This window comes from Polyodon spathula, chromosome 1 (genome assembly GCF_017654505.1).
Source record: "Polyodon spathula isolate WHYD16114869_AA chromosome 1, ASM1765450v1, whole genome shotgun sequence".
Classification (NCBI taxonomy): domain Eukaryota; kingdom Metazoa; phylum Chordata; class Actinopteri; order Acipenseriformes; family Polyodontidae; genus Polyodon; species Polyodon spathula.
In genome coordinates, this window is record NC_054534.1 from 35,235,614 (window position 1) to 35,263,515 (window position 27,902).

At 36.5% G+C, this 27,902-nt stretch overlaps 1 protein-coding gene across 2 annotated transcripts in view; it reads right to left on the minus strand.

The window, feature by feature from the left end:
• LOC121317912 (methyl-CpG-binding domain protein 2-like) overlaps positions 1-27,902 on the minus strand; it is a 65,409-nt gene that overhangs the window by 2,315 nt on the left and 35,192 nt on the right. The window contains exons 4-6 of one of the 2 annotated variants that reach the window (XM_041254018.1): positions 16,449-16,539; positions 15,473-15,650; positions 5,795-5,936 (exon numbers count right to left, since the gene is read on the minus strand). In XM_041254018.1, coding sequence (XP_041109952.1) covers positions 5,807-5,936; positions 15,473-15,650; positions 16,449-16,539 — 399 coding nt within the window. In that variant the 3' untranslated portion in view covers positions 5,795-5,806. The remainder of the gene's footprint in view (positions 1-5,794; positions 5,937-15,472; positions 15,651-16,448; positions 16,540-27,902) is intronic. The other variant, XM_041254010.1, reaches the window with a different exon arrangement.

Consider the following 27,902-nt stretch of genomic DNA (forward strand, 5'->3'; position numbering starts at 1 on the left):
CTGTTAAAAACAAAAAATAAATAAAAGTAAAAGAAAACAGAAATGAAAGCACATTGCTGTACTGGTGTTTACAAGTAGATGACCCTGTTGCCTAGGCGATCAGTCAAGGAAATGACATTAGACTATTCTTATGGTGTTCTGCAGTTTATCGATGCCTATGGGATATCATGAAACAAAAATCCTGCGATACCTAATAACGGGCAAAATAAAAAATATCGAAGTATCGCGTTTTTTTGATACAGTTTTTTCTTTTTTGAGCTTTTAAAAACAGTATGAGCTAAGCTTACTCATTTCCGTTTAACAGAAGTGACCAACTACATTGCAGCTGTAATGGCGAATGCCGGAGAAAGAAACTTGGTGTGGAACTATTTTGGATTTCAGCCAGATGACAACGGCAATCTGGTTAAAGGCGGACATCCAAAATGTCAAAAGGGTTTCAAAAGACGTGAAAAACAAGGGAGGAAACACCACCAATTTATTGAAATATTTTTCAGATTGCTACCCGATCCTTTGCCTTTGTGTATGTTAGTTCTTTGTGTATTTTAGTACTATCAGAGCAGTTCTTATCCAGAAAGTTGTTTTTTTTTTTTTAATCCGCTGAACCATTTTATTAAATTATTAAATAAGAGGTGATTTTCAAAATATCTAACACTGTAAAATTGTAAAATGAACACAGTGTTTAAAATTGAAGAATACAATGTTTGTGTGTATTCCCTAATGTAACACATTACTGTGTTCATTTAAAAAAAAAGAAAAAAGTTTTACAGTGTACATGAATCAATCAGGCTAGTCTAGTTTAGCATTTATACTCTGTTCACTTGTTTTACTTTTTAAAAAGATGTGAACAGTATAGATTCATGGAGGTATTATGTTGTAATGTTACAAACAAGGAGGAGACACATTTGTCCTATCATGCTCATTTGGTTGTTTACTGATCCAAGCAAGAACCTCATCAAGCCATTTCTTGAAGTAATCATGTAAATCAGCTTCCACAAGAGTGCTTCATTTTTTCATTCCTTGCTCACATTTTTAGAGCACTTCTAAGACACCCCTGTACAGAAGTCACCTGGCCTAGTTATAAAAAGTCTGCTTCAAGGAAAGAATTTCTGTGTTATTTTGTTATGTATAAGAATTAAGAGATTCCCAGGCGTTCTCTTTGTATATGTAAGAAATAAAGAAAATGGTGCTGTGGAAGGGTGGTGGGTAATTCACTGACTCAGGAGACAGACAGGTGAACTTGAAAACACCGCACAGGTGCCCAGTTTTATTTTGACACAATGATTTCTTTTGGCCCACAGAGGGCGCTGTTGGTCCGTGGTCTGCTTTTACCAACTATGGTAAACAGAACCACGGGAATACCAAATAATGGTAAAACAGTTCAGGGTGCAAGCACACTCGCAGGTGCTTCAAACAATAATTCAAGAATAGAAGGCGAAAAGAAAAAGGGAAAATAAAACAGTAACAAAACTACAAAGAAAAGGTGCTGCACTTTGCAGCGATATCCCGGTCGCCGCTGCCCGTGCAACCCGGATCACCATCATACGCTGCTGGCTAACTAGCCTGCTCAGCTATACTATTCAGGGGTCTCCCCAAGGGTTCCCCGCCCTCACTGTCTCGCTCTGAAACTCAGTTTCTTTCTCTCCGACTGGTTCTCGGTCGTGGACCAGCGCTTCCGCACTCTCTGTGCGTTTAAAAGGACAGCCCTGAGGAAACAGCAGAGCATTTTTTTTTTATAGGGCTAGCAATCTCCCAAGACTCGCCTCTCAGCCATTCAGAGAGGGGAAAAGTTCACACACCCACTTTCCCACCTCCCCGTGTCACTGCCATGACTCACAGGCGGTTGTTGGACGACTGCCGCCCTCTTCCTGCAGTACTGTGAACACGCCAGCAGAGTCAGCACAGATCTCCCCCTGCTACATATCCTTCCCCTCAGAATGACACCACCGGTTCATTCGAAAATCCTACACCCCCATGCCTTCCCGAGAGAAAAAGTCTGCATTTTGATGCAGCTTTCCTGCTCGGTGGACTACCCTGAAGGCATAGGGCTGTAAGGCCAAGTACCACCGTGTGCTAAAGGGGCACGATCTGTAACCAGGGTGAAGTGTCGCCCCAGGAGGTAGTACCAGAGTGACTCGACTGCCCATTTTACTGCGAGACACTCCTTCTCGATGGTGCTATAATTTTTCTCGCGGGGAAGGAGCTTCCTGCTGATGTACAGGACTGTTGTACAGTGATGTACTGATGTACAGTTCCCCGAACCTCCTGCGACAACACTGCCCCGAGACCTGTCTCTGACGCATCCGTCTGCAGGGTGAACCTCTTGCCAAAATCCGGGCTGCATAGCACTGGCTTACTAGTGAGAAAGGCCCTCTGGCACGACTCCGTCCACTGAACCGTATTTGGGGCAGCCTTCTGGGTGAGGTCTGTCAAGGGAGCAGCGAGCGTAGCGAAGCTCGGGATGAATTTTCTATAATAACCCGCTAGTCCCAAGAAAGAGTGCACCTGGGTTTTGGTTGTAGGAACCGGCCAGTCAGCCAAGGCTTTCACCTTAGCAACTAGCGGTCTGACCCGGCCGCCCCCTACTCGATACCCCAAATACTCCGACTCACTCTTCCCAATGGCACACTTCTTTGGGTTAGCAGCGAGCCCCGCCTCCCGCAAGGATTGCAGCACCTCCGCCACCTTACACAGATGACTCTGCCAATCCTCACTGTGGATAACCACGTCATCTATGTAAGCAGCGGCGTACTGCTGATGGGGCCGCATGATGCGATCCATCATCCGCTGGAAAGTGGCGGGTGCTCCGTGCAAACCAAAGGGCATGGTCCTAAATTGGTACAACCCGAAGGGAGTCAAAAACGCCGTCCTCTCTCTAGATTCCGGGGTCAGGGGTATCTGCCAGTACCCCTTCGTTAAATCCAGTGTCGTCATAAAATGAGCTGTGCCTAGACGCTCCAGCAACTCATCTACCCGGGACATTGGATAAGCGTCAAATTTCGATTTCTCATGGATTCTTCTGAAATCAATGCAAAATCGAGTTGAACCGTCTGCGTATTAGCCTCTTACACACTTTGCACTTGCAAAAAACGGAATTTGGCAGCCATTTAACATGTAATGGACATATGTTTCAAAGTATTGTGATCTGAATGTAATGCTGAACCTGGACCTTAACCATCTTCAATCTTTTTGCATTGTTACATTGTGCTATTGTATAGACTGTAATGATGATGACAAGGAGCTGAATATTAAAAGATAACAAACTGCATTTCTGTTTCCATGCATAGGCTATGATTGTAATGACAGACAGACACACACACACGAGAAAGAGGCGTATAGTGGGAAACTATGGCCCCCAATTAATTATTCTGATTTTAGTACTTAGGAACCAGAAATAAATGTGTTCAGAACTAAAGAATTAAGGAATACATTAAAAAAAAAAAAAAAAAAAGAAAACCTTCATTAATCTTTATTAAAATCTAAATTATTGATCCGGAGCTTGTGCGTTTTGGGAAATGAAACGAGAAAAAAAAAAGCAGCATACATTTTTTAAAATCTGTCTGGCAGCAAATAAATGAGACAGGAAGAAATCTGCTTGTAAAGATAGCTGAATCTGTGCCTTTGGGTGAAAGCAGTACCTTTTCAACAAGCTAAATCTGTCTCATTCTGCAGTCTACATGCAACATAGCTGCACAGATCCTGTTTAAAAGAACATTTCTGCTATTATTGCCTTGGTTAGCTTGTCATGGTATTAAAACAAACTTGAGATATTGTATAGTTATTACAATAACTATAGACCAGTTATAGTATCTGTTTTTTAAAATGACTATTTACAAGCAATGGATTTCAGCCATTCTATATTTTTCCCCCGATTTCCAAAACATACGCACAGGAAAGACACACAGAAAACTGTCAGGAAGACAAATATCTTTCAACCTTAATGAAAAGTAGGTCTATGGAGGGAATGTATTTTAAGTACAAAATGCCAAACAAAAGTGGCTTTTAAAAGAACCCCTTTTACCACTCAATTCTAAGTCCTAAACGTAAGCCTATTTCAATTAACACTATTGTCAGATAAATCTCAATGTCATACCATACAATCAGTTATTAAGCTTTGCATTCTTTTAACTTCATAATGACAAGTGCCAGCGGCTTTCATTTCGAAAATAACTGATCTTAAGAAATATGGGTCTACCTAATTCTTATTTTCGTGAAAAAAAAAGAGGAGTGTGATGGGGTACATTCTCACTCCTGTGCGTATTGTGTTGTGTATTCTTAATTAAAATGTTTATATGCATTTGGTCATGGGTGTTTAAAGTCGGCAGGGAAGGGTTAATGTCCTTCCCTACCTAAGCAGTTCACGTGCAGACAGTGCCTGGACTTGACTGAATGCTTAACAAGCAAATAGAGTCCTGGTACAGCTGTATAAGAGGATCGTCCACTTGGGGTTTAGTGGAGAACGAAATAGAGTGAAGTAGGTAAAGCTTTTAAAATAACAACTGCTACTCGTGCTGGAAGGTCCAGCACGGTACTTGTCTGGTGTCAGTGTTTTTGTGTTCAAGTTGTTTTTGTTTAAACCTTTATTTTGCTCGGTGAGCTGTTTTTGTGAAACTGTTCTTTGTGACAAGGGGTCACCGTGAAATTCACCTCTTTTAGGGGCCAATGCATGCTGGACTAGTACGGAGAGAAAAGAAACCTCATTTAAACAAACTACTGCACACTGCAAACTACGTTTTATTCCTTTGTCGTCCTGTGTGCATTGCACTTAGGCCAAAAAACAAAACAAAAAACATGTCCTTAGACAAATAACATTTAAAAGTACTCCAAAACGGTTAACTTTCTTGTTCACTGTTCACATGACAACAATGTTTTAAATCTGCCTATCAGTGCGTCCGAACTGGCTTTTCTGTGACCTGTATGTACAGTAGGAGGTGGGACAAAGTAAATGTTATTTAGATTTTGGTTGCTAATATTTAGTTGGTTTTCAGCATTGGAGGTAAAATACCAAAAATGGATGACAAAGCAAAAAAAGGGAAAAATATATTTTGGCTGAGGATCGTGTCAAGAAATTTGACATGCAGATGGAGGTCAAATGTTTTGCACATTTTGTAACGTGACTTAAGGACTAAGGAGGCTGTGTGGTCCAGTGGTTAAAGAAATCAGGAGGTCCCCGGTTCAAATCTCAGCTCAGCCACTGACTCACTGTGTGACCCTGAGCAAGTCACTTAACCTCCTTGTGCTCAGTCTTTCGGACGAGACGTTGTTGTAAGTGACTCTGCAGCTGATGCTTTGAAAGTCACACAGCTGCTTTTGTGATTCTCACTTCCATCCTGTGATTAGTCAGTTTGTTTATTTTGGGCTGTGCCAGAGTCCAGGTGGGGTGTTTTTCATTGGTTGATCTCGTTCCTAGGCGGCCCCTTGTTCTCAATTGGTCCGCTGTTTCGCCCCATCTGCTGGATTTATGAGATGGACTGTTTTCTGTTCTAGGCACCCAAAACTGTCTGGCTTGCCTTGTGCAAGATACTACTGGCAACAAATTACTCATTCAGCAATGGGGGATGTCCAGCAGTTAGTTTACAACTCTTTTTAAAAGCATTCTTTGTCAGCTGGGAAGTTTGTGACCAGAAACCATGCAGACACAAAGAATGGCTTAGGACCACCACCCCCCTCTATATATTTCAATTCTGTTAATTTCATACACAATGATATTATGACCCACATTAACGCTACACTGCTAGGCCTTCACTTAACCACCTGTACATTCTGTCTAGGGAATATTCTTCAGGTTCCACCTTACCTAACCCTATTCCTATGCTTCATCTTCTGTGCCCATCTCCACATCTGTCTCCCTCGTTGATTCAGCGGCCCGCGCCAACACATCTGCCATCAGTGCCTCCTCCAGCTTATTCCGCACATGGTGTACTCGTTCCTCCTGTTTCCTGAAACGCAGCACAGGCAAATATTACATTCAAACGGTGATTAAAATGTATTATTTCCAACTGTGTTTAGTGGAACAGTTTTATTTCAAACCAAACTACTGAAACGTAAGAGAGAAAATTAAGAGTTATTACTGTGTGTACTTTATAGTGAAGCTTTGTAGTTGTTGGAGTCTTGATTATCCACAGAAGACCCAGGGTTCAGATAACTCTATTAGAAGTTTGTCTTGCTGATAGAGGAATTATCATATCCAATAACAGATCCGAATGGGGAGGGAGGAAGTGAAGATGGATAGATAGTGCTGCATTGCTTCAAAAGTAAAATCTACCAAATCTTTCATTGCCTATGGTTAAATACCAATTTAAAATACTTTATTTTTTATTTATTTTTTTTAATTTAAGAATTAGAGTAGGCTTATTGCAAACAAAGATTGCTCGACTTTTTTTAAAATAAATTAATTCTACACAATGCAGCTACCACTAAACACCTTTAGCCTTTTATTTATTTTTTTGTTTAAAATCAAGTAAACTCTGTCTTGGAGATTGATTTGATCAACTTCTACCCTGCCGGGATACTTACAGCATTTTATAGCACCAGTGAATCCCACCAACCACCTGTTAATTGGGGTGTTTCAAAGAGAACTATTACCCAGTACTTTACAGTGCTCAAAGAAAATTGGTATAGTTGATAAAGTCTATCCCTATTTACCATTAAGGTACTGCTTTGGAAGGTACTACTGTGAAGCACTACATTCCAAGTGCATGCATCTGAAAATATTCCACAGGAAGATCTATACAGAATTTCCTTTAGAAAACTCTTATCATTACTTTAATTATTAACACTAGAACCGCCGCAGTAGTCATTTTGACAGTCTTCACTTTTAAAATTACTCTGCATGTGTTAAAGATCCACGGTTGTCTGTTCTTGACTTTTCCTAAATACATGTATTAAATACTGTGACGGTGTTTGAAAGTAAGAACCGCAAAAATAAAGTTCTAAGCATTTCGACCTAGAACCGCCAAAAGTAGTCATTTTGACGGCTTGTAACAATGCCTTTATTGTTAATATAACCTACACACACACACACACACACATATATATATATATATATATATATATATATATATATATATATATATATATATATATATATATATATATATATATATATATATATATATATATAGACACACACACACACAAGCTAGTTTGTTATCTCTACCTCTTGAAGTCTAGATATGTGTTATCCAAACATCTATTGTAATCTTGTCAATTCCTTGGAGGACTGACATCTGGCTGTCTACATGAGCATATAGTCTGCTGTCTTATAATAGTACTACTACAAAACATTTTCAAAAAATCTTGATTTTTGTGTTTTGATTTGAGAGCAACTACAGATATATTTGCATTGGCAGCAATTTGGAACGACTTCATTGAAAACAACATTGCCTGCTTCAAGCTAAACATAAAACATTACTTGGACAAGCAGCTGTTTCTGACAAAAGCACGGTGTCGCTGGACACAATACATGTCAAACAAACCTGTCCAATTTGGGATCAAGTTTTGTCTGGCAGCGGACCTGTGCAAAGATGAAACGCCAAACTGGTCAGAGACTGGGTGACAATGTGATACTTAGGCTGATGTAACCATGCTTAGAAAAAGGGTTGAATGTTACCAATAACAATTTTTATTTTATTTCACTGTAATTAGAAAAACAGAAAAAAAAAAAAAAAAAAAAAAAAAAAAAAACAGCCCAGTTGGAACAGTAAACAAAGTGTGAAGAGAGTTTCCACCACCTGCGCAAAACTTAGTTCAACGTGAAAGCAATCACCGCTGTATTTTACAATGTACTGGACATGGCAGCAATCATTTCTTTTGTTTTGTACACTTAATGCACCAGGGAAAATATCAGTAGGAGAGATCTCTTATGACGCTAGCCATAGAGGTTTGGCAGAAACATTTCGATCAGAAAACTGGAAAGCAGCATGGAAACACAGCTCAGCGTGGATCAGTGCGCATCAAGTGACACAAGCAACAGAAAACAACAGCAGGTAACTAAATGCAATAAAAATAAAACTTCTGATATCTATGCCCAGTGTCAAAGAGCAGTATGTGGTAAATGCACGAGACAAGTTGATAAGCGTTACATCTGAGTGGATTGTGTGAATAATCGGGGCTACTTCACTCGTTACACAATGGGAACAGAGTTATTTTCTTTGTTATTTTTTATAAATAATTATTTAAAATTGTGTATGTAGGCCTGCATATAACATCTGGTTACACAATATTTTCTTTTGAAATGTTTATTTTATTATAGTTTTTAATTTTTTGAAGTTGTGCTATGCAATAGGCTAATGTGAAAAAAAGCCTTGTTATTTTTGTAAATAATTACTTTGTTTTTACAATTTTGCATGTACATAGCAGTTTATACAGTATCTTTTGAATGTTTATTTTATTATAATTGTTCATTTTTTTTACAAAAATAATAACTTTAGGTTTATTTTTTCATTTAAGTACAGTGTTCTGCTATCCAAATGTTAGATATGATGTTCATAAATAAAAATTTTGAGCTGTATGATAGTTTGTGTTTCATTTTCATATCACAGCTGTTTAAAATGTACCCGTCAAAATGACTACTGCTGGCGGTTCTAGGTAGTAGCACAAACCTGGCGGCTCTAGCGTTAATCTGAAAAACAGATTTGAAATGCTACTCATGTTTCCAGAACATTGCTGCTTAATCCAATACAGTGTACCATGCCTCAAAAGTTCTGTAAAATTGTAAATTCTATAAAAAATAACCAGCTATTAACATCTTAATTTAAAAAGTCCTACCTTTAAAGTGCTTAAAACATAAAGTAACTTTGTTCTTCTAAATAAACATTTTAAATCTGTAGACAGCTAGATGTGTTACTGTACAAATCAACATGACAAAGTGATAAAACTGGTATACATATACATTATACTATTATGAAGACAATGATGACACAGTTCTAAAATCTGACATAAAACAGAAGGATAGAGTGGCTTTGCAAAGAGTCATGAACTTTATAAATCATTTTATTAGATTTCCTTTTTACACACACAAATGTATGCCATTGTACATACACCTTAAGTATTGTGGACTATACTTACATAGCACTGAAATGCAACCAATCCACGTATTTAATAAAACATGAACTATTAAAAATGTAATTCAACCTTTAATATGATAACTTTGTGTGCCTTGATTTATAATTGCATGAAATACAAACTAGGAAATAAATCTGAAAATTCCCTGTAAATTAAATTTGAAACACTGGTCAAATCATATTTCAGTTAGGAACATACAGTAACTTAAACAGTTTTAGCTCTGAGCCCATGTTATTTTAGAGCAGCTGTATTACCTTTTACTGTAAATATCCTTAAGCAACCGGATGTCAAAACAATAATGAAATCATGCAGCAAAACTAGATGTAATTAATGAATGATTCAGCACTTGTATTACTGGTTCATGGGTTTACCATTACTAGGCTCCAAATGCTCTCTGGTGCTGAATACACTGTTCTTCCTTTATCGTCACTACAGTACACAAAAAAAGAAGTTGACAGGTGCCCTCTTTGGTGAATTAAGATAAGTTCAGTACTTTATCATTATGTGGAAACAAAGCTGGCAGGCTATAGTTTGTTACCTATTTTTTTCCAATTCCAAAACCATGTTTATTTGCTTCTTGAATTCAGAGTAAACCAAATGTAATATTGGTATAATTTCCTGTTTTATTCAGTTTTACTGATCTTGTTTTTTTGCTTTTCTATTTTGTTTCTTCTCAAGGTTTAAATAGGAGTGGCCGAGCTCAGGCATCAGTAACACAAATCACAAGCAATATCATAGCTGGCTGCATGCATCCAACACACATAAACCATACAATGATTCACAAAGTCTTGAAGCTTCCCATGTGAGCAGTCTTCATAATGGAGAATTGGAATAAACTGGTTGGAAACAGTTTTTATATATTGCACATATATGGTACAGTAAAGCACTGAACTTCAGAAAGTGGAGTTAATAATTTACAAAAAAGAATATGCTTTGGGTTTTCCATGCTGGTGTAGAATTCAGTTTGTCAGGACAAGATTACTAAAAAATGCAAACATTAGCTTCATATACAGTATGGCACAAGGTCTTGCAGTTGTAAGATTTGCACAAGCAAATTGCAGCATTTGTGTGTGTATGTTTCAGCTTTAAAATTATTTTAGGCTTGTTTATCAACCTTTAATTTAAACCGGAAATAAAGCTAGTTGCAGCTCTCTGGGGGAAAAACACAGTGGTGCTGAGCCGTCACAGATTTAACACAGCTCTATGGAGCACACTGTATTTACTGTGCCTTCATTAATTTGTTTTAATGATTCCGCACAAGACAAACTCCATAACACCAACATCATTCAATCATTGTCACACCTTACTCTCTCACTAGAGCTGAAAACAGGGCCCATAGCGACTACTAGCATCTTTTTTAAAGGCCTAGTTAAAACCCAATTCTTTTTGAACCACGGATTTGTGCAGTGCTCAATCTCATGTACTTTTTTCAATGTCAGACATTAGCCCATTTAAAAAGGTGACTTTAAAATGTGCATTGTGACTTATTTTACAATATTCAGTATATATATAGCACCTTTCATAGTGGACCACCATCACAAAACGCTTTACAAGACAGTGAGGAACAATGCATAATACATCAAATTCAGTATATGTCAATTAAATCACAATTAACTTCTGGGATGAACGAGTTCATCTGTATGAAGATTAATTTTTTTTAATGAGCTTTAATCATGCATTTGTCTTTATTATTTCTTGATGTTTACTTTTTTTAAACTTATTTTTGTATTAATACAACAGGCTTTTATCAGCATCTATTTTGTGCTGCATCAATTTCTACCTCCCGTAGTTAACAGAGGGGACGGTATTGGGAAAATGCGAGGTAACAAAATAAATAAATAAATTAATAAATTAATATCATACCGAATGTATCATAGGCTGTTTTATCCAGAATTTTCTCATCTTGAAATTAGACTCCTAGTGCAGGTCCTTTTATTTTTAAAATACATACATCTATTTACATATCAGTGGATATTGGTATATTAATGCTGACAGTCTATACATTATTAGGACCTGAAAACTTACCAATTAATTTTAACCTAACAAATACTGTGGTCGCCAAAATACTCAATGTATAATAATTTACACGTGGGTGTTTATATATACAGTTTTTAACGTGGTTTAAATTACATTAAAAAGAGTGAATGTGCATATCTACAGATTGATACACTATAAAACACTTATGGTTTGTGAAAGCAAATGTTCTATAATATGCCAGCAGTCCAGCACACAAAAAAATGAAAGAGAGAGCAGTGCCTATGATTTGTCTAATGACTAGTATAATTTTTTTTTATAAAATAATATTTATAAATAATGAGGTATATCTGTCTATCTATCTATCCAGTGCCTATACAAAGTCTAAACACCTTGAACTTCACATTTTGTTGTGTCAGTGCCTCAGTTTTCATGCATTTAAAATGAGGATTTTTTTTCCACTTATCTACACATCATCTACACTTATGTTGCCACCACCATGCTTCACAGTAGGGATGGTGTTCTTTGGGTGATGCGCTGTGTTGGGTTTGCGCCAAACATAATGTTTTCCATTTAGGCCAAAAAGTTCCATTTTAATTTCATCCGGCCACAAAACTTTTTGCCACATGGCTTCAGAATCTCCTGAGTGTTTTTTTGCACACGTCAAACGGGATTCAAGGTGGGCTTTCTTGAGTAATGGCTTCCTTCTTGCCACCCTATCATACAGGCCAGATTTGTGGAGTTGTTGGGATATTGTTGTCACCTGCACACTTTGACCAGTCTTGGCCATAAAAGCCTGTAACTCTTGCAAAGTTTCCATTGACCTCTTGGTAGCCTCTCTGATCACTCTCCTTCTTGCTCGGTCATCCAGTTTGGAGGGATAGCCTGATCTAGGCAGGGTCTTGGAGGTGCCATACATCTTCCACATCTTAATAATCATCTTGACAGTGCTCCAAGGGATATTCAAGGCCTTTGGCCTTTGAAAAAATAAAAAATTTTAATACCCATCCCCTGACCTGTGCCTTTCAACAACTTTGTCCTGGAGTTCTTTTGAAAGCTCCTTGGTGCTCATGGTTGAGTCTTTGCTTTGAAATGCACTATCCAGCAGAGGGAACCTACAGGAACTGCCGAATTTATCCTGAAATCATTTGAATCACTACAATTTAACACCGGTGGAGGCCACTTAACTTGGTGTGTGATTTTGAAGGCGATTGGTTACACCTGAGCTAATTTAGATTTGCTATTAGAAGGGGGGAAGACACTTATCCAAGCCATTTCAGTTTTTATTTAATTAATTTTCTACAGATTTCCAGAATATTTTTTTCACTTGGAAGTTGTGGGGGAAGATGTGTAGATAAATAGGGAAGAAAAAAAAAAGCTATTTAAAAAAAAAAAAAAACTATTTTAATTCCAGGCTATAAGGCAACAAAAGGTGAACATTTTGAAAGGGGTGTAGACTTTCAATAGGAAATGTATGTGTGTGTGTGTGTGTATATATATATATATATATATATATATATATATATATATATATATATATATATATATATATATATATAAAAAATGAAAGCAAACATAACATAACGACAATGACGACACCACCACCACCACAAATTTAACATCTATCGAGTTCTCATGCAAGCATTCCAGGGCACTTTACAAAAGTCTAATATATAATCCAGCTACAAATAAACAGACCCAAACAAATATAGTTTTCAAACAGGATTTAAAAGATTAATTTGTATCATCAATCATCACCCATTCAAATGTTAATACTGCCATATTCAAGTAACTCAAACCACCTTTTTCACACATGTACTAGTTTAAAATGGTACCACTTATTCCATCAGCTGGGGCTTCTGACATGTTCAGTCTGTGCGTCCTCTTCTCATGCCACTCTGTCATGCCCCAAGTCTCTCCATTTCCCACAGCTTCATCACCACCATCATCAATGTGTACCTCATTGGTCCAAATAAATTTTGCTCCAGTTCTCTTCACTCCCTCACGGTCCAAATATGGTTGCATGCGGCCCATAATCCAGGAGGATGACAAATGTACAATAACTACAGGGAAGCAGCCTGATCTTTCTCCTTGTATCATTTTCTCTGTAATGTCAATAACTTACTGTCAATTCCATCCCCTTACAACTCCAATCATCAGTGCTGTATGAATATTCTGTAGTGTAATCAATACCTTTTTCTTCTTTCGACTTTCACTGTTGCAGGTCTTTAATCCTAATAATCTGCATACACTTCCTTCACAAACATTCTTATTCTATAAAAGGTGGGCACATATAGCATTCAGTTCTTCCTCAAAGTGTTCTTCAGGCCATCCAACACTATGAAGAATAATAAAGTATAAAAGTCACAAATGCACTTGCATACTATGATACAGTCTTGCTCAATCTATACTTGCTTCTTCCATTTAGACAAAACTGTCTAATAAAGAAAACTTTGACGAAGTCAAATCTGATAGTGAGCATGTATGAAACTTTTATCCTTCCATCTGTTTCAACTGTCTCCCCTTCAGATCCAATGTTCCTGAGCAAAAGAACTGTACATGTGTCACTCATCATTGATTCCTCTTCCTCCTCCTCCAGGTCCTTCTATGTTTGGATTTCCTGCAGAAAAATATTCTGATCATTCTTTCAGAATAAAAGCCGCATTGTCCACTTCCAGATAAGGGATTCCAGATCAAGTAACTTGGTTGATTGTCATTCAAAGCATATGAATCTTGCATCAGGTCGATCATCATCATCATCATCTCCAAAATGTTATGTATTTAATTTGCATTAAAGAGGGATTGGCGACCTGCTTGAAACAATTGGGGGTCTACTGCCTTATCCAACAGGCCAGGTGGTGGACCCTCATACCAAGCGGGTTTGAGATCATTATTAATAATTTCTGTATATTGCATGATCAATAAAGTAAACATTTTCAAATGTCTCTCTTGTGGGCATTTGTCCTGATCTACTTAAACTGATTTACAGAATTATTCAGTAAATAACACATTAACTAATGTCTAGTTCTAAAACATTGCCTAATAATGAGCTTCTTGATTCCTAATCTTGATTGTTAACCCTTAATATTTTAATACAACTACCCCTTCTAATGAACTATTTTTTGTTAAATGTTAACGTTTTATTACAGTGCACCCAATCCGTGTCTCATTAGGGTTTTATATCCACCTCGTGTGGACGAATACATTTCCCTGGGGCTGACAATCTGATCGCATAAAAAATAAATTAAAAAAAGTGTATCTGAAAGATGCAATAAAAAAGTGGGCTTGTACTTGTCCCTGAACCATGTAAAACACAATAGGGAAGTTGGTATTCTGCAGCTGAATACCATGCTCCCTAACGTTAAAGGGGCTCAATAATTTAATGAACGACATATCATTTTGCAGCCCTCGGCAAGCGACTCATTGATTCGATACAAGGGTTCGAAAGCTGCAACGTTAGTTTGTCAAATATATGCTGAATTAACAAATACACACGCTCGGCCACAGGAGGCATGACAAACTACAGACCTTACTCATTTGGAACAATTCCACTTGAGCTGCAAAGTGAAAAAAAAGGGTTTTTGATTTGAAACATGCCGTGATATTAAAACATATCTTGAGGGAAGAAGATGCTGAACTCTGTCTATCTTTTATTACCCCTTGATATTCTCTAAGCATTGCTGTTGATGTTCGAGTGCCAGCTGTATGTGTTTTTATGTTCTAAGCTCTCATTTACAAGCACTGCCAATTGCATATTGAAACATAAAAGCACATATGGTACATAAAATGTACTACTCACTGGAGAGACTCCAGTTCTTAAGCACTTAGGAAATTAATTAAAAAAAAAAAACAACTATGAAAAAATATAGTATATATAGAATTAAAGATAATTGGTTGTGTGACAGGTGGCAGGTTGTGTGGTAGGTCTGTATTGAGCAAAAACACTGCTTTAAATCTAAGTGCAGTCAATGTTTTATTATGTATTTATATTTATTGAGGGGGCTTGTCAGATTGATACATTTCTGTATCCATACAGTAGTATGGAAGCTATTTAGCTTCATGTACCATGTAATGCAGGCTCTTTTCAAAGCCCTGCATCAAGCTCCACATTTGAGACAGACAGACACTGGTTTTAAAGAAACTATTAATAAATGAGCAAAGAGAGTATAATGTGCACCCTGCATACTGTACAACGTGTATGACTGAGGTCCATCTCTTGTACTGTATAATGTGCACCTGTTTATCTACTCTACCAAAAACAAAGTATACTGTATAGAATACTAGTAACACTTTATACTGTGAAACTATGTATAACATACAACCTGTAAATACCACAAAAAAATTCTCCCAACATCCATTACATTGTGTACTGTATTTTAATAATTCAAATGTTTAGTTGTCTTTAACAGTCCTCATCCGCTCCAGAGAGTCTTACCGAATGTCCTCATCTGTGACCATAAAGGCTTTGCAGAGGGGCTGGGTCACGTTGAGCCATACAGCTGGGTTCTTTTCCACTGCTGCAGACAGCTGTCCCGTGATTGGTGCAGAACTTGTGTGCAAAGCGCTTGCAATAGCAGATAAAAGGGTCTCATCTGTGTTACCTGGACCAACACCTGAAAAAAAAATAATCTAGAGACTAGCATAATTTACATCACCACCAACTGAATAACATGAGCAAAATACACCTGTTTACCCTACACAACTATTTAGACAGTGAACTGCACACATACCTTGTTTGACAGGGTTTCAATTGATGACTAACACAATCGTGTAATTAGATTCTAGATTTTTAGGCTCATAAAAACAGCAGCGACATTATGATCTTTTGGTAGAAAAGACTGTTTGACCAGCAAGGCACACACTTTTTAAAAACATTTTAGGTGGTATATTATTTGTCACTTGGAATACACAAAAAAAATCTCATTAGTCATAAACTGAAATTTGCTACATACTTAGAGCTGCCGCAAGATATCCCACAGAAAGAAACCCATTTTCCATTATTCATTATTAGGGATGAAAGCCCCCTCAATAGACCACTGTGGAAGTTATGACAAGCACCTCATCTCATTAAGGCTTTCAGGTGCACCTTGATTGCTAATGAGCAATGGGTGTATTTTATAACCTTCATTGAATATGCACACATTTGTCTGAGATGAATTGAAATTAATACAACTACAACATCTGCAAGGGTTGTGGGTTAAGTGGATTTACACCAGTTAAGTAGAATTTAACTTAAGACTAAAACAGTACAGAAACAAAATAAAAATTCCCATAAATTGGTTTTAGAGGTCTATAACACCGTCATCACACTGCTAATGGTAAAGATCAATGAGTTTAAGTAACACTCCATAAACTATGAAAAGATCCAGATCAAGTGTGATGTTTACTCTAGTTAAGACAAACAAGCCCACCTTGTAAACCTTTTGGAAGTTCCATGGTTCTTATTATCTGTTCAGTTACATCAGACGCAGTCAAACCTTGTAGTCTCTTCTCCCAGAAAAGCTGCAGTTAAAAGAAAACAAACAAAAAAAATCCATCAGTTTCATAGTAGCACACCTGTACTTTACAGCATGCATACAGTACTGTGTGAAAGTAGCCACTGATCATTTTGACAGACTCCTGGGGCAAAATCAATGTTTTTGCTGGGGGTCTGGGGGCCACCTAGACCCCCCCCGAGGCTCTGGGGTTGTACATGCTCTCTGATGCATTCAGAGCCATTTGGACCACTTTCAGAAGCAAATTTGAACTTGACTTTGTAGAAAAAAATAAATTAAACTTGTCATTTTACCAGATGGATCTACCTAATAAATCACATGAGGCTAGGTAACAAACATAGTTTCTTAAATGTTACTCAAAGCTTTTGCATGTATGTCCAATTCACATATTTTATAAAACCTCAGCTGCAAAAATCATATACAGTCTCTGCTTAATCTCTGTGCCCGTTTGCCACAGCAGGTGTTGAATGGAAGAAACTGAAACAGCAAGGAGGGATTGACTTGAGGAAGAAACTACTAATATTGCTTATGGCCAGGTAACATTTATACATGTATGCTCTAAAGAAAAGGTAACAGATTTGAAAACTCAGGGCTGTGCCGTGCGTTTTCAGTTTTTACTGGAATTTACACAGCTGATCCTTTGCTTTAGCAGGGTAAATACAGCATTACTTTAATTATCCATAGTATTCGGTATTGCAGTTCTCGCAGAATTTAAAAACACCAAAAGCAGCAGCACACTGTACTAGTTTTAGAATGGTACCAGAATGTATAGCTGCCCTAGAACTCATCGTTGTCTTTCACAGTGGATCAGCAGAAAATTATATTTAAGATTCTGGTTGAAATTTACTGTTAGAATTTCTGTTTTAAAATGTTACATTGCTTAAACATGCATTTACTTGGAAATAAATGATTAGGCAATGTTAGATAAAAATTTTTGGATTTGTCTAACACATTTTAACCGTATGCAAATGTTGCTATAGTACGCCAAATAAAAAGGTTCTTTTCACGAATGAAAAGGGTCAAAACATACCTGCATACAGCTACTGGGGATGAGGGATTGAGCGATCTTTTGGTCATTGCGATCCAACCCGTTTATGTTAGTTTATTTGTGATTATCTGTGTAAATGTTGTTTAATTTTACTTCATATGTCTACTTTCGACATTCACAGGAATGTGATGCTTATTTAGCAGTTCATGTTCATCAGTTTATATTTGATACAAAGTGTAATTTTTCGTGGAAAACCCCTTGCAAAACTTTTTTTTTCTTCTTCAAATGATTGGAAATAAGAGTAGTCTAACGTCCCTAGCTGCTACTCAAAACAAATTAAAAAAAAATATGTTGTAACGCTAATGTAGCCGTGAAACGTTTACATGAGGGATATCGGAAGCTGGCAGCAGAACAATTAGGTTAATTTGTACGTATCCTCCAGTTTTCAGAGTTTATTATTCATCCCCCTTTCCACTCACACATTGACAGAGACATGTTTTTTCAAATAGTTTGGTAACCGGAATCGAAATACCAGGTTCCAATGACAGCTACCCGGTTCAGACTCAAGTCCAAAAATCTCTCAAAATGCACAACGGTAGATGTAATTGTGTAATGCGGACTATGGTCACGCCAATGCTCATGAGGGTGTGTGTTTTATTATGTTTTTTTTTTATTATTATTTTTATTAAAATGTCTGACTTCTGGTGTCTTCTGAATGACTTTTTTTTTTTTTTTTAATTCCATTTTAAACCATTTAAAAAGGCAAAATCATAACAAAACATAGAATACTAGTGTGTATACACTGAGCAAAAAAAATACAGCGGCAAAAGACTCCCCTGTGCATTATGGGTTAGCCGTCTGTAGACCCAATTTTTTTGGCATTTCTACATGAATCACAGGAATGATCATTTTGATGGAATTCCATCACCCATGTATATTTGATGATTTATACAGTCAAGCATCATGCATTGCTTCCCCTTCGTTTATCCAATATTAACCCTTTGCAGTCCCATGTCGGACCAGGTCTGACACTGCAATTTTCCGTTTCCAGTCCGATGTCGGCCCCTATCTGAGCAATAAAGTAGCCCCACGCAACACAGAGATAACAAGGGCACAAAGGAGATAGCTGATTCCGCATCCAGCGCTCAAAGACTACGAGACATTTGCAGAGCTTTTTGAGATGTTATAGTAATAAAATAACGACTTAGATCGTAATATTGAGGATTTTCATGATAAAACGAGTGACCAGGAGAGGATTTATCAGTATGCACATCTATAAAGAGGTATGCGAAAAATACAGCAAACAAGGGGTGGGGCTTGGCTGGAGATGCAGTACTTATGTCCTTTTGCCATGCACTGGGGGGGGGGGGGGGGGGGGGGGGGGGGGGGGGGGGGGGGGGGGGGGGGGGGGGGGAATTAACACAGCGCGTGTGAAAATAAATTTGACCTAACGTGCCTGACAAGCGCTGAATAAATTGACTGCAAAGTGTTAAAATATATCTTGAGTTTATTTGTCTGGTTCTATTGTGAACAAATGTATTGTTTTTTTGTGTTTTCTTGTGGGACCTTCTCTACCCGTTTGATTCCTCTGACATTTATCTGTACAGCATGACCTAAAAGCTTTTGAAACAAACAAACAGTCGGCCAGTAGGTATATGCCATTTATTCCTTTAAAATGGATTCCATAGCCATTAGCTGTGAAGCTATTCCAACTCAGCAGGTACCCTTACTCAACTGACTGTGAAAAGATTTTAGTAAAGAGTTCACGCCTTCATTCATATTTCTCCTTCTGCGAGTTCTTGTTCTCCTGATTGATTGTGCCTTTCACTGACCCTCCAGGAGGCCTTCTGTCTGGCTTGTGGGGTACTGTATATAGTAGGTTAAAACATTAGTTATCAAAACTGACCCATGTATGAAAGCTGAGAATTGGATGACAACACAACAGATGTGTGGGTCAATAAGGCCAGCCAATCACATAGCCATGACTATGACTTCTTAGATTTAATTACACAAACAGGACAATATTCCACAAAGGGATTTTTTCAACAATAAAAAGGGAGAGTGCAATAACCCATTATTGATCTGAAATCAAATTACATTTCTTCGATAGATGAACGGTGTTCTTAATGTTAGTTAGATATATTGGTTCCTGTATAAAACTTGCAAGTACTATACAACTTCCAAATTGTTATGCTAAATTGACTTCTCTCTTCATTTGCACCCTGCCACTAAACTACTGACTTGTGTGCAAGAGGCAGAAGCCAAGGAAGGCTTAAATGAAAACTGCATGCCACTGAATAGAACATTTAACAAAAGGGCATATAAGGGGTCGAAGACACTGAAAAAGGCTTCATATCGACAGTGTGCTGAACAAATGGGATTTTTTTTTTCTTATTACTATAAAAAAGGTCAAAGACATGCTGTGTTCCTACTAAAATCTCACATTTCGAAGTAAAAGTAAACCATGGCCCAAAGCATTACCAACATGTCTACATCATTCCTCCAAGTTTTAAAAAAACAATAAAACCTAGATTCTTGTAGATGGGTCATTCTCCAATACTTGGCCCCAATAGGTACTGTCACATTTGTTCAAGTTTATCTTTATTATGAAAAGTTATTTTATTACGATAACTTTTTTTTTTTTTTTTTTTTTTTTTTTAATATTTGGTCTGTTACACACACACATGAAAACATACGTGCATTATTTTTACTTTAAGTATATTTAAGAAGCTTGACAAAAACAGTGAAAGTCATGAAAAAAACCTTGGTATTTGTGACATTGTACATGCAGTTATGTACCTTGAATTATATATGCTTTCAATACGCTTTTGTTATAAACGCTTTCAATGTGTTATTTTACTGAAAATAAATACAATATGTTGTTGGCATTATGTTTTCTTCTTGATGCTACAGATCATCAAAATGTACGTTTCACATAGCATATGGTGTCAACAATTACACTGAAAATAAATAAATAAAAACAACGCGTGCACACACACACACACACACAAGTTCATTAAATAGAGGATATTTATATCCAAAATAATGGTCTGCTCCCCGTTCAAGTTAATGTCAAGATATGATATGCCCACACAGCAGTGCGTGTTAGATTTCCATACTTTTCATCAATACTGTAATCCAGTGTTTTACCAATTCCCAACTTTTTTTTATTTCACTATTTTCTGAGGTTTCTACTGTTAACACTACAGTAGAGGTTTATTTTGTTTAGAAGCAATTTCAGCATCTTGCTTTCTTCATACAGTATACAACGTGTTTCTTTTCATTCATATTCAAATAGAAAAAGCTTAATTCCCTGTGTGTTGTATGCATCCAACATTACAACCATTATCATCTGTTGTTAAATATATCTTGCATATCTGAGACTGAAGCTAAATCAACCAATCAATAATTATTAATTGACTGTTGTGGGTGTAGCCAAGACACAAAAGCAGAGCATGTCTCTGTTGCTCTGGGAGGTAACATTATTTAACTTATTTACTATTAAAACTTGGATAAATGGCAGCTGCTAAATAAACAAATAAATAAATAAAATATGCATTCTTTTTTCTTTAAAAGTTATCTATTATAGTATTCAACGAGAGTAACAATATGCAACTAAAGAGAGGAATACTAACTTATTTATGAAAATATTTTAACTATTGTTAATTATATATGGCTGTTCACTGCATTCTTCCCAAGTTCAGGCATCTGTGCACTCCACTTTAGAATGCAGATTTTGCTTATAATCCAGTTTGTTGACAGCTCCCAAAAGTAATTTTAGCACTACGGTTAGTGGAGTGGTCCCAAAGGTTTGCATTCTACTGTGTATAATGTGTGTGATTTAAAGCAGTATACAGTAGGTATATTCAAGATGAGTGAAATAAAACATTTTACAATATTTTGTTATTTACAGGTTCCACTGAAAATTAAAATGAGAATACAAGCTTGCAAAAAGACTCCCAGTGCACAGCAGTTTAATCCATTCCTGTTTTACTCTCAGTTTAAGACAAACCTGAGCTTTTAGTAACACCTGGAAACAGCTATGCAATAGCAGCCTTATTTCCATCCCTGCGACATGTAGGACATTGGAAGTTATTTCATTAATTAGAATATTCAGTTTGACATGCAAAGGAATTTGTTTTAAAAAAACAAACAAACCAAAAAAAACAAACAGTACAGGTTGGGAATTTCTGGTTCTGGATGTTACAACTGCAAATATATAAAAATCAAAGCTTATTCCTGGTTTTAATTTTCTGAAATGTCCATCATATAAAGTTACACATTTATATAAAAAAGTACCCCTTTCAAGATGTGTAAATACTAAGAGAATAATCTTTTGTGATGTCTCAGAACCAAAAATGAGTCAGTTCAAACTGTATTTTTGTATAACAGCACAAATGTCAAACTAGGCAAATAGAGATTGTTACATGCATTACATGTTTGATGATGTTAAACATAAATTTACATTATATTTTGATAAATGTACATAAGCAATCCATAAGTCTTCAAAAAAAGACATAACTTTAAAGTGCCATGTTAATTAAAAAAAACAAAAAAAAAACATGCTTTTTGGTGTCAATGTCACATACAAATAGTCCCTGAATAAAACTTAACTTTAACACTTGCTTGTTATTTAAACTCATACATTTGAGAACTAAAAGACAAATGCAGTGAAGTAATCATTACATTTGATCTTGTGTTCCCACTGCTGATACCAAGTATCAGAGACTGACCTGACATCTGTTGACCAGAGTGACCTGTTTAATCACCCACGTTTTTGTTAACTCACTTACTGCACAACTATTTTTAAATAAGACACTGACATTAATGGGACCTTGGCTGTACAATAAATCCCACCAGGGGAAAGCAAGACTCATATAGTTGTTTAAGAATGCAGTGTTCAGATAACAAAAAACAGACCTCATTGTCTTCAAATACGGCAAGTAAATCTTTTCAGAACATTTGACAACATTGATTCAAATCCATATTTTCATTGTATTGAATTACAAGCATCATCCGACTAAACTGTTTTCAGTTTTAAAATCCCTGGATGCTTTACCTCAACCTAAATAAACCTTTTCCTTATGCCAGATACGCTAAGGACCCAGCTTGTATAGCTAATAAGGTGGCTTGTTCGTTTGTACAGCATGATGGAATCGGGAGGGAGAGTTATCACCATTTCTAGAATCTACAATACTCAATTAACTTAAGACACTCGCAGCCTGAGATTTCCTACTCTGTTTAGTGCAGGATCATTCAGCTTAGACAACCTCTGGGAATGTAATGCTTCTGAATTAACAAGTCATCCTTTCTCTACATTTAACAGATTTCTCCTGGACACATTCTATATTTCTTTCAATTTTTTTTTTTGCCTCTTGCACAAAATACACTTTGATTGTCTTTGATCAGTCCCTACGAAGAGCTCTTCTTTCAGTAGAGACAACTTACACAAAGCAGTTTATAATCAAGGATTAACGTGCCATGTTAAAAACCATTACAGAATGTGTCAAGATGTAAACTACAGATTCAACTGGATTATTTCCAAGGTTTTCTTCTACATGTGATCCATTAGATAATGTTGCGCGTAACTATTGCGCAACAATCCCGAGAAAGCAGAAGGATCTCACAAGGGGTAAAGTGGGTGCCTGTGTAACCAGCTAACCTACCAACAGTGTGGCTCAATCTGCAGAACAAATGGGAATATTGGTTGTAAATAAACTGGCAACTATTCTCTTCTCTTTCAGTATCCAAAGTCCTAAAACATAAAAATGATTCCTGTCCCCTTTATAGCACCACTTTTGAGGCTGACTGACAAAAACAACAAAACAAAATTGTTGAACGGTCTTCCCAAAAATTCATGTGCTGAGCTGAAAACACTATGCTCTCTAGTGCATGATCATTCAGCTTAGATAAGATCTGGGAATGTAAGAATGTAATGTAAATGCCTCTTTGAATGGTTCATATTTGGTATTTTATAAAATATAAGTGCAGGTCAATTTTAAAGTTATTCTACACTAAATAATGTAATATTGCCAAATTCTTTCAGTATTTTGCATTTTTAAATATTAATTTTCCTTCACATATTCAATGCACAGGTAAACAAAAAAGGGATTAAAATACATGCTTTCTATGCTTTTACAAAACCATCTGAAATCCTTATTGTACAGTGAAATAATTTTCCACATCTGCAACTCCAGATTGCTACTATGGTAATTTGGACCTCTCATCATATCAGTGTTTACTGAGAAAACAATCTCCTGGGAAACCATTAGTTACAACTCAATAATAATAAAATACAAAATAAAAATGATAGACTGGTTTCTCAATGCTCCTTCCTCTCTTCAGCATCTCCATAGCCACCTGAATCACGCATGTGCTACTGTAACACTCTAAATAAAACAGCCTGAATCTGGTGATGAGCAAAGTGACCTTTCATTGCAATATCCAGTGCTGTGTGACAGAAGCCAATTGATTTGCTTTATAATCAGCCTTAAAGTCAAGAAAAATAGCATTTTCACTGAATGAGTTAACATGTAGCAGTACATTTCAAACAAATATTAAGATATTTAAAAAGTATAACCTTTGTTCATTTTCAACGACAGCTGAAAATGATTGCCTTGTCAAAAGTGCCAGTACATGGTACATGCCAATGAATTATGTGGACTGTGATTTGCAACTCCTCAGATACATTTGGTTACAATATTAAGGAAGTCAGTCAACACACTGCAAAACTCAAAAGGTATATTAATGAAGTAAAAAAAAAAAAAAAAACCTCTAGCCCTTTAAATGTTGTTGATTAGTAGTGATGAGCCATTAAATAAAAATACAGTTAATTTCTGGTTATTAAATTAAACACTGAAATCGTTCGAAGTCGTTTAACAAAACTGCACAATTTCCATCTATTATTATACGATAAAACTTCACGTTTTCTTTATGGTCACTCATCATAAAAGTTACTTTCACATTTCAACCACTTTCAATTCCAGCGGTTCGCTTCAGGGAACCACTGAAGCTGCTCTCACTCTGGGATCTGTAGTGAAAGAACCGAGACCCACCCTCCTGTAAAGCTCCCATAATGCATACAAAATGGCATCACGAATAAAAACATACAGGGAGCGTAGCATAGTATCAGAACTCTTCATTATGAATACTTGTCAGAGAAAGGTGTGTGAATGTTGAAAATACAAACTATTTGCATTTTCTTTACACATTTATCAATCCCATTATTGAATGACATTTCGTTCCGCAACAGAAAAGCGACGTATGTTAACGATATAAATATACGGTCAGTCCATGTCAGATTAATCACCCTCAAAACCGAAGGTTCATGGATGTTCATATAAATATAAGTGAGCTCCCCAAAATTATTGCATTGTTTTACTGGGACTTTCACATTTTAGTTTAGTCAGCAAGACAGGTTAATAAAAGTAATTATTTATAAATATATATATATATATATATATATATATATTTTAAATAATAAACAAAAATGTTTCAAATTACTATTGTTTGTATTGCATTTCATTTAATATTGAAACCGGAAACAACAGATTACAAAAATAACTAATTATTAATTACTGACAATTTTTATAATATTTTGTTTCAGGTTGCCATTCTTTCTTGTATTAGGTTATATTCAATGAGTTAATAAACTTCTAGCCATGTAACATTATTATTATCATCACCATCAACCCTAGAGAGTTAGGGATTCAAAAGAGCTTAAGAGAAAATTTCAGCCAGTTGAGAGCAAGAGAGTGCTTTGTCAGATTGTGTGTGCTTTTTTCTTTACTTAAAAATAGTTTATGTAAAGGTATTGTTTATATATATGTGTGTGTGTGTGTGTGTGTGTGTGTGTGAGTGTGTCATGCTGCTTTAGTAGTGACTTCAACATATACATACTGTATGTTTTGTTGGTTTGAAAAAGTGCTGTTGAAAAAAAAGTTATTGAAGTTTTTAATTAGAAATAAAGAAACATTTAAAATCATGAATCTTTGTGACCCCCCCCCCCCCTTTATTTGAATAAATCGATAAATCAGGATTATTTACAAATATAGAATCGACTTGTAAAAGTGATAATCTCTCATCACTATTGATTAGCACAGGGGTTCTCAAGGTTTGTTTATTTTTGCTTTTTTATATAAAATCACGGCCCACTTATAAATCATACATCAGAAAAATCAACCAATCACAGTTAATTATTTGTCCGTCTGCTGTTTGAGAACTGCTGGATTATCACAAGCACTTCAAAACACAAAAAACATGTTCTGTAGTTGGAAGTCTCAAATCAGCAGGGGGGTGGTGGGACTTGAAAGCAGAAAAGATTAAACGTATAATCAGTTGAGAAACTACTAGGCTGTTCTATAAAATTTAAAATGGAACCTACTGAAATAACTCACACATGGTGAGGAAGAAATTAGCTGAATTTAATAATCTGCATATTTGCCAAGTGTAAAAAATTGCCAGTGCTGCACAATATTAGGGAAAGACACACAATCTGTGTTTAATTACAGTATGTCAGGGTTCTATATCTTAACATGAATAAGCCACAATTCCCCCCTTACATGTGAATTTAAATTAAGTAAAATGCCAGAATCCCATGTATCCTGAAAAGAATCCTACTAACACTGCCTTCACCTTAAAATCAATAGTGATTAAATCAATCTTCACACCCTGCGGGAGATCAGTGGTGTTTCATGAATATGTCCTCAGCATGATAAGATCAGCAGGCTTACCATGTATACAGCAGTTATCTGCTTCACCCAACTACTTTCTTCCCATGGGATTGAATAATAAGTCATATTTTAGTACTCAAATGCTTGTATTAACATGGTGTGGCAAAGTGGTTTGCAGTGCGCAGGTGTAGCGGTGATGTGACTATGAAACAGAAGACAAACAAAGTTTATGGTCCAAACAATATGTTTAATTTTGAAAATTCTGGTCTGGCGACCACAAAGAATAATCCCAGGCAATACACAGCAATGTGCATAGCACTGTTCCAAAACAAGGGGTTGCAGTCCCAAAATAATAAGACACTGTTCGAAATGAATAAACACAGTAGAAATAGACAAAGACACACACGTTCAAGCCCAGAACGTGCTCATGGTGTAATACAATTTATCCATGTACAATGGTGCAGTGTCGTCCGGTTTTAATACTTGCCTGTAGCAACAGCACCGGATCGTGTTAGTCGTCTAATAACAAACAAGTAGATTTTTAGACCCGACAAAACAAACAGAACACTCACGGTAATTTTACACTCATCCTTCAGCAGTTCGCACTTAACCTTTTGTACCTTCAGGTCACGCCCCCTTGGTTAGCGAGTGCAGCCATTTCTCCTCCAATCCATGGCTGCCACATCGCTTTCCCTCTGGAGCGATGACTTAATTTACCACAGCTCTGCCCCCTTTCTAGATGGCCAACTTCCACTTAACCCTGGGAATGAATCGTCAGGTCATCCAGTCCAGGGCACTCTGTTCCATTTACACTGTGTCCTCACAGGTCAGGAGGGAGATTTATCACCAAGAATCATTCTGTCTCTGTTACACATGGGTATATGAGAATTCCCTTTATCTGAAATACATGAATACCTTGGTGCAATTAGAAACCAATCTCCTAATCAAAGTTCAGACAGGTAATACTATATACAGTAGATGGTATTGTTGGCAGTACTTATTAGTTCAGTGACAATTGTTGATGGAATTTACAACAATGTAAAAAAAAAAAAATGAACAAACAGCTGTATTTTCATTTCTAAATACTCAGCAATTTGCAACACCTAGACAATATATTTGGCTTACTTGCTTATCAAATCATAAACAAGACATATTCAATGCTTACTTTTCAATTGGAATTCTCATTCAGGTTTCTCCTAATACACAAATAAATCAAAGATCTGCATAACAATTACTACCTGTACACATTGTGTGTTTACAAATTGTATTTACATGATCACTTTATTGATTTTAATGAATGGCTAATAGTGTAATTAAATCTAAACTTACTGTACATAAAAGTATCTATCAATTAGTGTGCCTATTAACACTAGAACCACCACAGCAGTCATTTTGACTGTGTCTGAAAGTTACGAGGTTGTCCGTTTATGACTTTTCCTAAATAAATGTACCAAATACCCTGACGCCATCTGAAATGCAGGATCACAAAAATAAGGAAAACGCCAAAGCAGTCATTTTGACTGTCTTTGACAACACGTTTTTATTTTAAATATAAACTACAACATTCCATTTTTTTTATATACAAGCTTTATATCTCTACTGGACCTGGCAGCCATCAATTCCTTCGTTTTTTGTACAAGAAATGCACCGGGGAAAATATCAGTAGGAGAGATTTCATCTTGAAGCCCCAAAGCGCTTCAGCAGAAACAT